Source organism: Amblyomma mixtum, chromosome 8, assembly GCF_055824585.1.
Source record: "Amblyomma mixtum isolate Tamu chromosome 8, ASM5582458v1, whole genome shotgun sequence".
NCBI classification, from domain to species: domain Eukaryota; kingdom Metazoa; phylum Arthropoda; class Arachnida; order Ixodida; family Ixodidae; genus Amblyomma; species Amblyomma mixtum.
In genome coordinates this window covers 68761962-68778029 of record NC_143019.1, presented here as the reverse complement: position 1 = coordinate 68778029, position 16068 = coordinate 68761962, and the positions used below count along the sequence as shown (strand labels likewise).

Sequence of the window (16068 nt, the reverse complement as noted above, 5' to 3'; positions counted from 1 at the left end):
GTGCAACACCTGTGTGATGTTGCAGTCAACCCAATGCTACCTACCTCATAAGCGCCATAGAGTTGTTCTGTCGTCAGCTTTTCCAGGATCTTGGTGTCTCTCTGGATGATCCAGAAGACGAACTCAGTGTCCAACAACGTGTCTTCCACCCCTTCTTCAATGCAGTAGCCCGGTGGCAGCCAATTCCGATGGGGCACAAACAGCTCCTGCGCCACCATCGACCCCACGTGCATTTTGCACCCCAGACTGTGGAGGTTACGGTTGCAGATAACGCGGGCACGGGTCTGAGTCAGCAGCCCTTCCTGCTCGGATATCGTGCCGCAGAACAAGTCAATGGTCACCGTGAGCTTCAGGAACGAATCGCCCAGCACTTCGAGACGCTCGAGGTCGAAGCCATCGGCCGCCTTCGCAGATGTCACTGCTTCCAGCAAGAGGCCAGGGCTCGGACCAGGGTTACCCTTGAGCCTGGGCTGGTACTCAAACGACCGGGACAGACGAGGCATCCGAACCTCATCCACATTGCCATGGCTAGCGAGTAAAGCGCCAAACTCCACCTCACCGTGGGCTGCGAAGCTGATCGAAGCGCTCTCCGAGACGGCACTCTGGAAGTCCAGGTTCGGCCACGGTCCCGAGAAAGTCTGTAGTCCGATGCCTGTTTCGACAGCAATGGAGGAGCGGAGTTCCTCCATGACGAGCAGCTGGTTGAGGCGGTACAGGATGCTGGGAAGACAGACTGCCTTGCGCCAGACGCTTGCTGGGAGGGGGTGGACGTCGCAGAATTCCGGAACGCGCAGCTCGGCACGCTTGCTCATCGCTGTCTTCTTGATGAATGTGTCCCCTTTTCGATTCCGGTAGCGCGGAGTCAGAAGGTTGAGCCGGACTTCGGTGAAGAACACCTCCAGCAACGGTTGCGTGGAGTCGGTCACATTCAAGTGGTGCACATGGGTGAGGTATTCGCGGAACGTGTTCTTCCCCTCTTCACTGTCAACGCTGAGATCGTGACGAATCCTCTTCAAGTAGTATGTGTGGTGCTTGTAGTTGAGAGGCGTGTAGCGGGGAACCACTATTGCGTCGTCAAAGACGTGGCTCTCAAACTTGTAGCCAGTTTCGGGCACGGGCCTTCTACTAATCCCTTTGAGAACGACGTCGACGAAGGACCAATCTAGCACAGCAGCATCCCCATCTGCACAGACAAGTTAGCGACCCGGTAATTGCACTTAGGTGACTAGGAGCTGGAACTCACATCACCTCACACCACAGCTTTCTCAGGCAGAGCTCAACAGTTTCGAGTAACTTCCGCCAGGAAAACAATAACGCTTTTTTCATAACTCATTCACATTTGCAAGCTGTGGTAAATGTCCACATGATCCACATGATCAAGATTCTTGGCCAGGGCAGCAACGCTGTGGCGCAAGAAATAATGGAATCCTCCTTGATTAAGAATGTGCACAATTGCATCAGCGATACTTCTCTTACCTTGTATAGAAGCGAGTCAGCTTTGTTAAGATCTGTCTTGTAGGACAAGATGGTGTTATCACGTTTACCAGGCATGCTGTGGGTGTATCTTGTCTTATATTTAAAAGTGTCACTTCTGAATAAACTAGTTGTTAGTTTACGCTCGTCCTGTCGTGCCGTCTTTTTTTTTGTGCATAACCTTACATGGCATTACAAGTATCAAGTCAACTAGCCCGACAACATCTCTTGCTGAAGTTTACATAACATGTGGGACGAAATTTTTTAATTTCAGTTCACCCAGGACTTGTTATGCCTGTCTCATGGATACAAGATTTATTTATCAAGTTATCGTGTTCCAATAGTTTACAACAACATCTGGGACTCGGAACCGAATAAAATGCTTGGCCCACCAACATGCCCACCAACAAACGTGTTAGCGGTCTGTCTCTGTTCCTCACCTCTCAACACTGGAGCGATGATGGGACCGCTGGGTGCAGCGTTCAGGTCGAAGACGAGCAGGGGCCTCTCCCTCATCCGCAGCACGTCGTCCCAGATGAGGCGGTGAAAGCACCGCAGCTTGTTGCACTCCACCGCAGAGAGGCTCACAGTGCCTGCCCTCAACACCGACACCAACTCGTCGCCAGACCGCGTGAAGATGGGGAAGCGCGGCAGCTGCAACAGCAAACCAGTCGAAATCATCGTCAAGACACCGGTATCTCAATCTGTTGCAGAGGTCGGAGGACTAGGGAAATAGCGTACAGTAATCCCTCGTTATAACGAAATCGCTTTACTCGAAATATCGCTTTATTCGAAATTTCTTCCGGTCCCGACCCAAACGCATGCATTTTAAGCCGCATTACTCGAAGCGCACGAAGAGCTTGACCCGCTTAGAGTGAAGTGGCGAGCGGAGGCATCGCCGCCGTGGCGGCTACCCTTTGCGCATGCAGTGCGAAATTAATACCGCCGACGAATTAAACTCATGCAGGCATAGAACAGGCCACAAAAGTACCAAACCCACGATCGATGACCTGTCTAGTAACCGGCACCAAGAGAGTGTCGAGTGTCCCCTGCTTAGCGGGGCCAAATTCCATGGTGCAGCGCGCCCGAACCGTTAATCTCGGTCGGAAGTGCATTCCTGGTGTTCCCCGTGACAGAATCCACACGAAAAAAATTGGCAGTGGCTTAGCTCTGGTTAAGACTGGATATGCAAGCGAAAAGCTGCATTTATGCTTTGTTTGACGTCATGGCTGTCGCAGTTCGCGCACAAGGCACTGGGAGCACCACGGTAGCGGTGTAGATTTTGAGCCAACTCCCTCGCTACCACTTCTGGGTCTTCTTTTCTTCCTTCCATGGCGAATGTCTGCGTCTCTTCTACGGCCGCCGCCGCCGCTCACACATGCGTCCTCGCAACGCCTTGCGAAAGAACCTTCTCTTGGGACCGCGGCGAGACCGCGCAGCAGCGGCAAGGGGTAAACCGGTGGCGAGGAGGAGAAGTGGCGATGGAGCGCGCGCCGCGACGCGCGGCCTCTTTTATGTCCGCCGCCGCCGCTCGGGCGTTATCACAACGCCTTGCAATAACGCGATAAGAACCGCTAGCAACGGCGAAGGGTAAACCGGTTGCGAGGAGGAGAACGGAGGGGGTGGCGAGGAGGGGGAAGGGCGCGCCGCGGCGGCGCCCACGTGAAGCGCGGTGTTGACGAGCCTAGTGAAGCTTTTCACTTCAATAAAGTTTTCCTCGCGCTTTGCGATGCCAGAAAACCGCGGTGTCTTGAATGCGGAAAAGTGGCCGGTCATGCTCGATTCGCGCCATTCGACTAGACAAACGGTCTAAATGCGCGTTAGGGTCACTGAATTTTGTTGTTACGGCGGGAACACACGTGCGAAAAGCGAGCGCGATTCAACACAGCGCGAGGTTGCGAATGGCGCCGCAGCGTCCGATCGCAGCGCGCCGCTTGCGTCCAACCTGCTAGACGTCAACGACGGGCCGCCCGCGGCAAACGCGATGACGGGAAGCGGGAGCCAACGCGAGCGCGGAGAGCGGCAGCGTCATGATGACGTAGGGCGCACTCCTTTGAGCCGGGGCCGGTCTCGACGAGCGAGCGAGCGAGCGCGTCGAGACCGGCCGTGGCCTGCCGGCCTGTCGATCAGCCTGGATCCCGTCTGGATCACAAAAATGAGGTAAAGCTTGTTCTTGATATAGATAATAAACTCTGGTATAAGCAATTTGAAAACTGTATCATCTTTGAGGATCGCTGACCAAGACTAAGTTGCTGGTAGAACAAATGTGCTACGAGAAAATTTTGTAGCGAAAGCTACATTGGCCACGAACTTGCGATTTCGCTGTGGCAGTGCTCCGAGGAGGCACAGAGACCGACCTTGAGCCGTTGCCTAACAACCGCCGTAGCTGGCGGACGCCGCGCGGCGTCCGCCAGCTGCAGCGGTTGCTAGGCAACGGCTCAAGGTTATCCGCCAGCTTCCTCGCAGTTGTGGTGCAATTAAATCTCGACTGTTTTAGCTTTTTTTTGAGCGGTCGCTTATATCGAATTATCGCTCATAACGAATTTTTTCGCCGTCCCGCTGACTTCGTTGTAACGAGGGATTACTGTATATACCATAATTCTGAGAAAAAAATAAAAAATAAATGATGGTCGAGTTGCGCAGTTAGGCCAAATGCGAATTAGGAGCGCTAGCAGTTCGGTTTTCATTTCGGTTCCGGCGTTCAGGTCCGCTGTTCATGGATGGAAGTTGTTCGGATAGTGATAATGGCTTAATGGCCACATATTATGGAGTTCACCATTCTCTACATTCATAGGTCCCTGGGAGTGGTGCAGCAGTCAAGCGATGCGCCATTGTCCTTCTACGACAGGGGCAGCCATTGGTGGGACTTCCAGAGCAGCCCCTCTCCAGTGTGTGTGTGTGTGTGTGTGTGTGTGTGTGTGTGTGTGCGTGTGTGCGTGCGCGCGTGCGTGTGTGCGCGTGCCCAACAACCCGGGCAGTTGAGCAGCCTGCCACAGAACAGGTTCCAGACAAACATACAACAGCTAAATGCGGGGAATGGCAACTGTGAGTGCTGACACACTAAAGAAATACTTGCATCAGTCATCCATCCAATCACGCTCTGTGACCAAGAAATCGTTTTGCAGCGTTAGCTCTTATTAACTAGTACCTCAGTTTTGCGCTGTCGGTGCCATCCGTTAAGTAGGAGGAGGGTAATGCCCCTCTACTTTTAAAGGGCCACTGACCAGGGTCCGGACATTTTTGAAAAACAAGCCCACTGCATAGATGAGGCATCGAAGATAACCTCTGCAAAATACTAGAGCCATGCGCGCCCCGAAAAGCTGCGAAAATTCAAATCAAAGCCCGTTCGTTCTTTCCTTCCTTCAAAAACGGGCCCGGCCCACTACTCTGCACCCCGCTGACGTCAACGGGGGCTACTTTCGCTAAAGGCACTCCATTGGTGCATCGTTCTGACTGACGGGAGAAGGTTGGGCGTAGCCTTGGCGTCGCGTCGTCTGCACAACGCTTTCCGCAGCGCCTTCTGTTCTGGCTCATGCCTACAAACCCGTATGAAGGAACAAAAAAAAAAAACTGCGGAGGGAGCGTGCGGCGACAGCCTTGAACCCTAGCCATAAAAAGTAAAAAAACAGTAAAACTGAGGGAGTTGGCTCGCCCCCTCTCCCCTCTCTCTCCCCCCCCCCCCCCCCCCCCCCCCCCCCGCCGTGATCCCGTCACGAGACGCTCTGCGTGCGCGCTCCCTTCTCAGTTTCTTTTCTTCTATGCGAGCCCCCCAAAACAAGGTTTTAATTAGTAGTGCAGCAGAGCCTTTCCCTCGCTCGCCCACTTTACCGCTCCGCACACATACCGCTTATCTTTCGTGCATCTTGCGTACGCCTTGACTCCAATGAATGACATATGCTTTGGAGCGGAGAAAAGACACAAACACACAGAACACAAACACGCATGGAGAAAAGCAAACGGGCGGTTGCCGGGTCCGCGCTTCGCCGTGTGTTTCGAACACAACCGACTTCCGCCCCTCCGCTCGTGAAACGGTGGGGAGGCCTAAAAGAAAATGAAAAGGTGGCTCGTTAACTGGGAATGACAAACAGATGTATGAAAGGATGCGCTCGCTAACAAGTCTAGGTGGTCGAGCCGATCGCGCCTCTCGATCGTTCAGTGTGCGGAGAAAATGCAAAAACCAAGAAAAGAATTCTATTGAAGGCGGGGCCATGACGTCGCCCTGTGACGCACTCCACAGACACCACGCCTCCGGCTTACACCGGAGAAGGAAGGGGTGATTTTGCCTTGCCGAGCCTACTCGACGAGGAGCGGGAGAGAAAAATTTCGAGCAGGGAATGGAAGGAGAGGAGGCTCGCTCAAAGTGAGGTAGAGAGTGTCTGCTGGCCGCGGGTGGGCAGGGGGCCTTTAAGGGAGAGGGTAGAAGGCGATGGTGGAAAAGTGGAGAGGACACTTTCCCTCCGCTTTTAGAGGATAGGAAAGAGGGTGAAGGAAGAGGATCGGAGGCCTAGTGGCTTGGGTGTTTGCCTCAGCCACAGGAGATGGTCGGTTCCAAACCCACTGCCCAATAAGGATAGGTACAAGCATGGCCCAGCCCAGCAGCTCGTTTTTTTTTTCTTTGCTGTCACACCACGACTAACACTCAGACGTTCGCGTCATACACACGCAACCATCCTGTGATTTTTCTCCATACTGTGAGGTGACACACAGGGAATGGTTCTGCCTTTTTTCCGGTGGTTCAACACGATAGCGTAAAAGACCCGTTACGCAGAAAATCCGGCATCAGCGTGTTGGCATTGTGAGCGAAAAATGGGGTGGTGGGCCGCCCGTCAGAGAAGCAACCTAGGTCACGTGACCTTGTGGCGCCATCACAACCTGCCCATCGGATAGCGAGCAAACCGACTACCGTGGCAGGCAGCTGTTAAATCAGTGATTGATCGCGAGAGGTTGCTCGGGAAGAGTAACTTGGGGTTGCACGAGCCCCACCGGTGGTAGCACCTGCCATCGCAGGACAGTGGTGCATCCTTTAACCGCTACACTATCACACAAGGAGTGGTGTGAGGACTTCCAGTTACCTATGAACGTTAAGTAGAGAATGACCAATTCCACATACACGGACAATGAACTCATTAACGCTACCCCGTCATACCCTTAAGGCAGAGCTTAAATGTACCCTCCAATTTCTGTTATAGACTTCTTGCCTCCTTTTGTTTTTGAAGTGCTTTTCCAGATTTCTGCCCATAAAAGAACTTGTTTCAGCCGACAGTGCGCACTCATCCATCCACCTTCCTTCCTATCGGTATGCATCGTCGCACTCCAGTTCCATATGCTCACCACGAAAGTGCTGTTGTGCTTGGAACATCAGACACTTTTTTTTAAATTCCCTAAATTGCTCCTCTCTTCGGTGGCAGGTGTTGATATTGCAGCGCCCCTACCAGCAACACGTGGACTACATGACGAGAACTTCGGAACCAAACTGGAAAGTATTCACCAGTGGCTATAACTACATTCACACAACACAGCAAGGCCAATTCTTTTGGTCACCCGACCTGACTGCGTAGTTGCCTAAGGAAAAAAAAAACGACAGTTGATTTGCGCAGTTAGGCCAAATACTAATTAGGTGTGCTACTGCTATGTGGCCACTGTTTAGCACTGTTCATCATGCACCTGCCACTTAGGTCACATGACCTGGCGACTTGCCAGGTGCACGCACGGACATGCGTGCAGACACACACACACACACACACACACACACACAAACGAGCGCACACCAGGGCAGGTTGCCTACAACCCAGTGGGCAGCCTGCCATAAAGCAGCCTTTAAACAAACAAAAAACAAACAGCTAAATACACGGAATGGCCACTATAAGTGTTAGCGCACTAATAACAACTGCTGTCTGGACATACAGTCGACGACCGAAAATTCGGACGCCTGATTTTTCGGACATGCTTGATTATTCGGACTTTTTCGCGGCACCGCGACATGGCCCATAGAGCCAATGTGTAAGAGCGCTTGAAATTTCGGACGCACCGCAACTGACCACTCGATTTTTCGGACCTCGTTCGCACTCGCCGCCAGCACCCAAGCCGCCATGTAATGTGTACAGTGGAACCTCATTAATTCAGACTGCAGGAGATATCGAAAACTTGATCAAACAAAACGAAATTCAAGCTTAGAGGGAGCCTCTTGCGACGCTGAAATTCTGCGCGAGTGGGCACATTGCGCTCGCGTGTTTTCGAATTCGTACTGTCCTTGAATGTCTTCCGCCGCACGAACTTGAACCGTAGTCAGAGTTCACGGAACTCATCTGTGCCGAGTCTTTAGTCCCGAACACGGAACGCGAATACGATCGCGGAGGCTACACGCACGCCGTGGCCTCCGCGATCGAAGCGCGCTTCGGGCGCGCCGCCGGATCTTATCGCGGCCGCGATCTGCTCCGGCGCTGCGCCGTTCGCGGAGGCCACGCGCGCGCACCGGAGCTTCCCAAGTGCCGTCTATGGATGGCGCCGTGATCATTATCAACATTTTTCTCGGTCGCGATTTTGCGCTGTTCACATCGGCATCAGTATCGCCAGCTCCAGCCTTTCGTGGCGTGTTAGCATGCGTGTTAGCGCGTTCGCCGTGATAGTGGCTTTCGCGTGCTGCCGCCGAGCTTCACAGTTTTAGCGCGATGGGCAAGCACCTTAAGCTACACGGCTGGGAGTTAGCTCTCGAATGCGGTCGGTAAAGGCCGATTCACACGACGGACCGTTCGCCCGCGGCCCGCGCACTACGTGTGCATACGTCAGCACATTGAGGGGCGCGCTGTCGGCCGCCATCCATCCATGCATCCAGCGCGCCTCTCAAAGTGCTGACACATGCACACGTAGTGCGCGGGCCGCGGGCGAACGGTCCGTTGTGTGAATCAGCCTTAAGCGTGCGGCGGGCGGGAAATTCGACGTGGCCAAGAAGTGCGTCCGATGATGGTGCAACCAACAGAGAAACAGAAGCTGCAAAAAGCGCACTTTCCAAGTCAAGCCGTGCGAGTTTCCTGAATTGGAAGAAGAGCTGCTCCTCTATGTGATGGAATTTCGGAACAACGGCTACGCGTTGACAGCGGACATGCTGCGCGGCTTCTTTTGGCATGAGCGTGCACCAGAGCGCAGCACCAGCTCAGGAGTCTAAATACTTCGCGAGTGACGATTGAACGTAGAATAAATGTCGCTCATTCCCTGGTTGGTGTGTTTTTACTTAAATTTTTTTTTTCGCATATCGCGTGTATGGGCCGCACCCCGAAAATTGGTCCTCGAATCTGGAAAAAAAAAGTGCGGCCCTTATACGCGTTTATACGGTATTTCGCGCGGCGAAATATAGTCATGAGGAGCTTTAGAATGTGTGCAATACAACTGGCCGCTTTCTCCGGCATAGTGGTAATAAGTTCGTGATTTTTTCGGTGAAATTTGATTTTCCGGACTGCCCGATTTTTCGGTCGTTTTCGCGGTCCCTAGAGAGTCCGAAAAATCGGTCGTCGACTGTACTTCAATGGAAATGCAGTGTTCACACATGTTAAGAACCTAAGCAGCTAAAATAAATCCGCAGCCCTCTACTACGGTGCCTCTACGCGGATTGGTCCAAAGAAAATCTAAGCAGAGACTTATACACTACGAGATATAGGCAGTCCAAAATGCTCTAGCACAATTCAGTGCTGCGCGCTCTTTTGGATGACAGTGTGGATGCTGAGAGGAGTGCAAGCCTTACACTGGGCACATTGTCACGAAGCAGCAGGCCAAACCACAGGGGGCAATCCTGCGGGTCGAAGACCTTCTCCTGTCGCCAGTTCTGGAGATCGGACGCCACGGAAACCAGCTCAGTCGTCAGCACGTGCAGGCGGTATCGCCCGGGCACCAGGACCCGTGCCTCGGAAAACAGCTTGCACACCTGAAGCACGGGAAAAAATACGCAACACAGAAGAAATGTACGTGAATATAACGAAACCTTGTAAATCTGTTCAGCATATGAGAAGCGCACCTTGACATAAGTGGCTAAAATACAGTGTGACCTTGTTAATACAAAATATACTCTTGATCCCCTTCGAGTTCAAAGCATCGAGCGTCAACAAGAACGCCTGCTACCAACAATGCCGACTAATCATCCTAGCTTGCTACGTCCTCATTTTGGAAACGAACAAGTGTTAAAAACTGCAAGATCATAGGCACTCTCCGGAATTTCAAGACACCAGCATGTAATAAGCACTAATTACTCATTACCATCTACCACAGTGCAGCCAACGAGCTACAAAGGAAAACTATACAGCTTTCATGAAACTTCGCAGCTGACAAAAAGTTCGTCCTGGTCTGGGGATCAAACCCCAGCCCATAGCTTGTTTAGGGCAGTCCTTCTGCCAAGCTAACTAAAGCAACCAGCACATGGCAGTACAAGGACAAATTTCTACATATTCTATGTGTTAGTTAGTTCTACGTGCTAGTTCTAGGTATTCAGAAGCATCCCCAAAGGTACAGAAAATCCACAATAAGGGAGCCATTACTCTGTTAGCCTTATGGATGTGCTTGGGGTGGACGCTAATGAGTAATTACTCCCATTTTCACAAATCCACTCCATCTTGGGAGATTCTCCCAAACACACCGACTAGACAATAGCTTGTGAATGGTGATAGGCTGCAGCAAGCCAGGCAGCGTCTACAAATAGGTTCAGCACACAGCGCCTTGAAGCAGTCTTGTACCCGTTAGAGAAAATAAGTAACTGATTACAATCACAATTACTCGTTCAGAAATGTAACTGATCATGGTGGTTAATCACAGCCCCAGAAAAGGAACTGAAAATTTACACGAAAGTAACCGATTACGAATGCACTACTTTCCTTCCAAATTTTATTAACAAAAAACACAAACTAACTCTAACTACAATTACCTACTCCAGACTGCCCGATATTTTTGCTACACGTTATTTTTGCTTACTGAGGTGGCTTGGGAGCTCGCAACATAAGTAATACACACGCAACACAGTTGCTGCTGTCAAAGAAAGGGTAGAAGGACAACATTAATCACAAATCAAGGTTTTTCTCTGCGATTTATCAATGACGCATTTTTGGCGGATTTCCAGTATGCTAGGAGACGAATTTCGCAGTAGCGAAATTTCAGTATTACCAAGTAAACTGCCGATTTTACCGACTTTGCTTTATCGGGGCTGAAGTAAATACGTCTTTTGCTGTCGCGCAAAGATCAACCTAGCCGAAAAAGCACCGCAATTGATTTCTACCAAGAAGGAAAGTTGGATGCAGTCGCCCTTCCATATACCCGCGATGCAAATAAAGTAGGGGCGTGCGAATATCAAATTTTTCGAATACGAATCGAATACGAATACTTAGTTCCGAATATCGAATCGAATATCGAATAATCAAAGAAATACGCATTTAACCACTGCAAAACATTTATTTGAGCATCCAAGAACATCACAGTTCAACTATCGATGATTAAATGAACACAAAAGGTGTGTGTGGCTGCACAGAAAGTATCAAAGTCTAGATCATTATTCTTAGAAGAGTGGAATTTTCACAAAAAATGGCTAGTAGAAAGCACTGATTGAATCCAGCATGCCATCAGCGCAAAAGCGCGTTGCTGGGATGAACATTAAAGGTTGTCGTTAAGGAAAACCAGCTGCTCCACATGGCCAGGCAGGAGTTGTTCCCTTCGAGCTGAAACGACTTCTCCAGAGACAGGTAATTCCCTCTCACTTGGCACTAAAGTGGCAGATATTGCGAGGTACTTCGTGCACAGCTTTGACTATACCAGCTTCGCAGGTATAGCCACAAAGAAGCTCACAAGCACAGTCAGCTACGGCATGGCCCAACATTACGCATGGCTCTGGACGCCGCCATGTTGTGATGTCTATGTTGATTGGACTTGCGCACCGAAATGTACACCGGTGCTCGCAATAAAATATTCGGCTAAATACGAATATTCGCATGGGATCGAATAATCGAAACAACACGAATACTTAGATTTCGAATTGAATACGAAAAGCAAAAATCTAATATTCGATTTATATTCGAAAATTTCGAATATTCGCACACGCCTAAAATAAAGCATATGTGGTTGTCAGTCTTTGCATGCATACTATGGGGTCACCGCGACACCCGAACGCTTAAGGAGGCCGCTTAGATCGGAATATTTAACGCTTTAATCTGCTCCAGAAAAGCTCATTTCGCGCTGATGGCATTGAAACGCGGCAGTGATTTTCAGCAGAGGAAACGAAGTGGCAACCACGTCAGGCGCTGCCTTTCTGGGCATCCAGTTCAAACTTGCTTGGTTTATACTCGGGGGGAAATGGGTACAAAATACGATGTCTCCGAGTGGTTTATTTAAATCTATTTTTATTTACTGAATACTGCGGACACGCTGTACGTCCAAGCAGGAGAGGGAAATACATACAAGGGGAAAAAGCAAAGCGAGTGCGATAGCACCAAACAATATAGATACCACAAAACAAGCAACGCAAAAGTACAATTGAAAATTCGGTTACAGTACAGCTACTAAGTTAACAGCGAAGATGTCAAGAATGATTACGAAGCAGTGGAGAGTTCTCCGGTAGAGCATTCCATTGAGAAACTGTTCTCGGAAAACAGAAGAAAACTTGTATGTAATTGTGCGTGCAAAAATATGTTTCAGGCTAAGGGCATGCTTATGACGCGAGGCTCGTGTAGAATCATTAAATCATTAGCGATGTAATTTTCGGGTCGAATAACAAGTCGAGAAAAGTATAATGAATGAACGAAGTTGAGACAGGCTTTCTCCCTTCTATCTGCAAGTGGTTCTACGTCTGCGAGTTTCAACAAAGCGGAAGGAGAGTCTAGGCGCCTGTAACGGTTGTGAATGAATCGTGCTGCAAGACGTTGCATTTTTTCTAATTTTTGGGTGTCATCTATCGTGTAGGGGTCCCATATAATGCAGGCATATTCGAGACTTAAGCTTACTATGGATTTATATGCCTTCAGTCTTAGGGCACTAGGGCAACTACTCAAGTTTTTTTTTTTTTGCCTGAGAAGGAAACTAAAGAGGAGCAGTAAAAGCAAACAAGAACACAAGAATCATACCAGGGGTGACACTCTTTACGGGCTGACCTCAAAGTATCCCAGAGGCACGCACTGCCGTTCAAACTGCTCATACCAAGAAGGCAGCGTCCGGACACGATGGCAAAAGATGTGACGTGACATGCCTTTAACAGCTGCCACTATAAAAGTAGTATGCATTGCAGCACTAATTACCCGTTTCCGATAGGTTCTCCTCCGCTTCTTGCTGCCCGGCTTGGCGGTACCAGGAGGCAAGTCATCATCGACAGCCACCTCGTCGTAGCCGTCTATCACGCTCAGCACCCGCTTCACGGGCAGCAAGTTGCTGTCAAACTCATCTGGCAGAAGAGGAAGACACAACACAGAGCCACACACCACAGTCACAAACATGTCTTTTCCACTCCGTTCTCTTCACACACAGCCCCCAGGCAACTTTGCTATTTCTGCAACCTACTTCCGTGACAGAATACGCATTCTGGGAACTCACTCGACTATGTGTGCAGTCATCTGCAAGGCCACTGTTTAAGAAGCCAAACCACTGCTTTTCTTAAAAGATTGCCCCGAGGTTCCTATACTTACTAACTCTTTCACTACAGTGTTCATCAACCATGCACCACCGATGGCCATAGAATTACACACTATTTCAAAGCTACCAATGAACTTTCCAACTTGTTACGCTATCCAAGATGTCAATTTTCAGTTTTGAGGTAATCTGCGACTCTGCTACGAAGCAGTGAATTTTGGTGCAGGACTGAAGACCGCGGGGCACAACTTTTCTTTGTGAGCATGGAAAACTCGCCAATATTTGGACCGTCCTGCAGATCTAATAGATTTTTGTCACATTTTTAACCGTATAATAACAATAATTTATTGGGGGGGGGGGGGGGGGTGCAGAGAGCGCTCCGTGAGCTTGGCAGGGTGCAAAGACGTTGTGTGCCCTAAGCTTAGGCTTGAACATTTGCACTGCACACTTGTAACCGTTTCGTGTGCTTCGTTAACCTTGCGTAAAAAACGCACACCTAACCTTCAGGGCCCGTGTTTAGCATGTTCACTTAATCTCACCACGATTGGCCCCTTTGTTGGATTGCGTCAGAGCGAATGATGCTAACCAATAGCGACACGAATGCCTCTGACTGCATATATTTGTTGATGATGGAAGGACGGATGGACGTATTAGCAATTTCGACCGTCCCGAAAACATCTGTTGAAACTTTTTTTTTCCCGCGTAATGAACCCTCCCCGAAACTGATGTCAACTTTTATGGAAAAAAAAAAGTGGGTTCATTAACCCTTTGAGGGTCGAATTATTTTGAAGAAAACTTTCCCAGGTGGTCAAATTACTTTATTGCAGATCTTGAATCTACAAAATGTATATAATTGAGAATAAATAGTAAAAAAAAAATTAGGAGCAGTACTTTGGTGACAGCATCACTCACAACTGGAAAATGTTCAATAGAATAGAATAGCAACGGTGATAAGCAAGCTAAGAACAGCGCCAATAAAGATAGAAATCAACTTCGGCAGCCCCTGCAAGATAGTGCTGACAAAAAGAAAACTCAAATTTCGCGCGACTCCGTTGCGATCACGCGGCGAAACCAAAACTACAAAAGGGGTGTTGCCGCAGTCTGTGCCGCCGCGCTAAAGCTAGACATAAGTTCTGCTTATCTCCGTGCAGCACAAAATTCAAACACTTCTTGTAAGTCCTAAGAGGTGGCAGCACCCCCCAGTGAGCACGCATTGTTCTTTTGGCGCAAAATTTCAAACGGAAGATCGAAACCGTACCCGTACGGCAAAGACCTTGTGGGACAGAAAACTGCCGCCGTACATATACGGCAAAAACCTTCAAAGGGTTAAGCGAGTAAATACAGTAGTAGTTCCCACTCGATACGGTTTACGTGGATGCAGGCTTCCGCGGCCTCCGCTGCATTACCTGCTATGTATGAAACGGAGTACAGATTTTTCCATTTCAAAATTTTTCTTGAGGATTACAATTTTGCATTTACGTCTTTAATTTCCATCATTCAGAGAAAAAAAAAACTGGTGATGGTAGACGTCTTGGTACTTTCCAGCACTTCACAATGAAAATATTTGGAGAAAAAAAAAATAGCTTTTTTAACACCTGCAAAAAAACTAGCTGCTTTCTAAGAGGAAACAAAATTTTTTTGTAGTTTAAGGTATTTGTCTCAGATAAAGCACTGAAACTTCCAGCTGCTTTACATAGCAAAACAAACAATGTTTTGTATGTTTCATAATTTCAGGAATACTTTTTATTTTCGTGTTACAAGCCTAACGTCATAAATATCTACCACAATTTTTGCCAGAGTCTGTATCCAAGAAATAAAGTTTCACGTTACTGTAGACTATTCCTACATGAAAAGTATACCACCAAACACCACATTTACCCAAATGCAACGAAGCCAGCATTTTAATGCGAGGGCTGACTTTGCCGGCATAAAATAGAAAAAGGAACAAACGATTGTAACATGAGGTTTTAATTCGTGGGTGCGCAAAGCAAAATACAAAAGAAAAGGAACGCAACATAAGGAACAATGCCACAGTAAACGGAAAGTTTGCGAAAAACAGTACCTCATCAAATGGCTTTCATGTATCCTTTTCTTTAATAATAATAATAATAATAATAATAATAATAATAATAATAATAATAATAATAATAATCAGCCTGACTACGCCCACTGCAGGGCAAAGGCCTCTCCCATGTCTCTCCAATTAACGCTGTCCTTTGAATGCAGTCGTGCAGAGTGATTCCACTTCAAGGAAATAGCCCCGCCGCAGTGGCTCAGTGATTACGGCGCTCGGCAGCTGACCCAAAAGACGCGGGTTCAATCTCGGCCGCGGCGGCTGAATTTTGATGGAGGCGAAATTCTAGAGGCCCATGTTCTGTGTGATGTGAGTGCACGTTAGAGAACCCCAGGTGGTCGAAATTTCTTGAGCCCTTCACTACGGCGTCTCTCATGGCCTGAGTTGCTTTGGGACGTTAAACCCCAATAAACCAATAAACGAAACTTCAAGGAAATCACAATTACAGCTGACTCTCTACAATTCAAGACTTGAAGGAGACCAAGAAAGTGTTAAAGAAGGGCGGAGTTTGAATTAATGGGAGCATCAGCTGAAATGCACTGGACTTCAGTATCAAGCGAGTGTGAATGAATGAGAATTTGAGTGAAAGAGAGAGAGAATATTACTGGTCGTGCATCATGCACTTTTACAAGTCAGCCACAAGATGGCGCTGACTACATACCTATCAGGTGCAAACGCCTACACGTCTCCAGGGCAGCTGCCATCTTGGCATACCTCTTGGTTTCCATCGGCCGCCCCTGGAGGTGAAATCACAAGAGGCGCTCGTTCGGGATAAAGAAAGACGGGGCACAGCCTAGATAGACAGTTTCACTCTGTCCCGGCACAAATGAGATAAAGAGAAACCAACGGCGTTAATAAAAAATCAGGAGATCACATAAATGCTACTAGTACCAGGCAGAAAACAACGGTTTTTCTTGTCCCTACTCGCCTCAGGA

The 16068-nt window shown here is 48.9% G+C and overlaps 1 protein-coding gene across 1 annotated transcript in view; it reads right to left on the bottom strand.

The window, feature by feature from the left end:
* LOC149332862 (endoribonuclease Dicer-L-like) overlaps positions 1–16068 on the bottom strand; it is a 58401-nt gene that overhangs the window by 15437 nt on the left and 26896 nt on the right. The window contains exons 11-15 of the mRNA XM_089558430.1: positions 15795–15870; positions 12732–12874; positions 9209–9388; positions 1914–2127; positions 45–1183 (exon numbers count right to left, since the gene is read on the bottom strand). Coding sequence (XP_089414556.1) covers positions 45–1183; positions 1914–2127; positions 9209–9388; positions 12732–12874; positions 15795–15870 — 1752 coding nt within the window. The remainder of the gene's footprint in view (positions 1–44; positions 1184–1913; positions 2128–9208; positions 9389–12731; positions 12875–15794; positions 15871–16068) is intronic.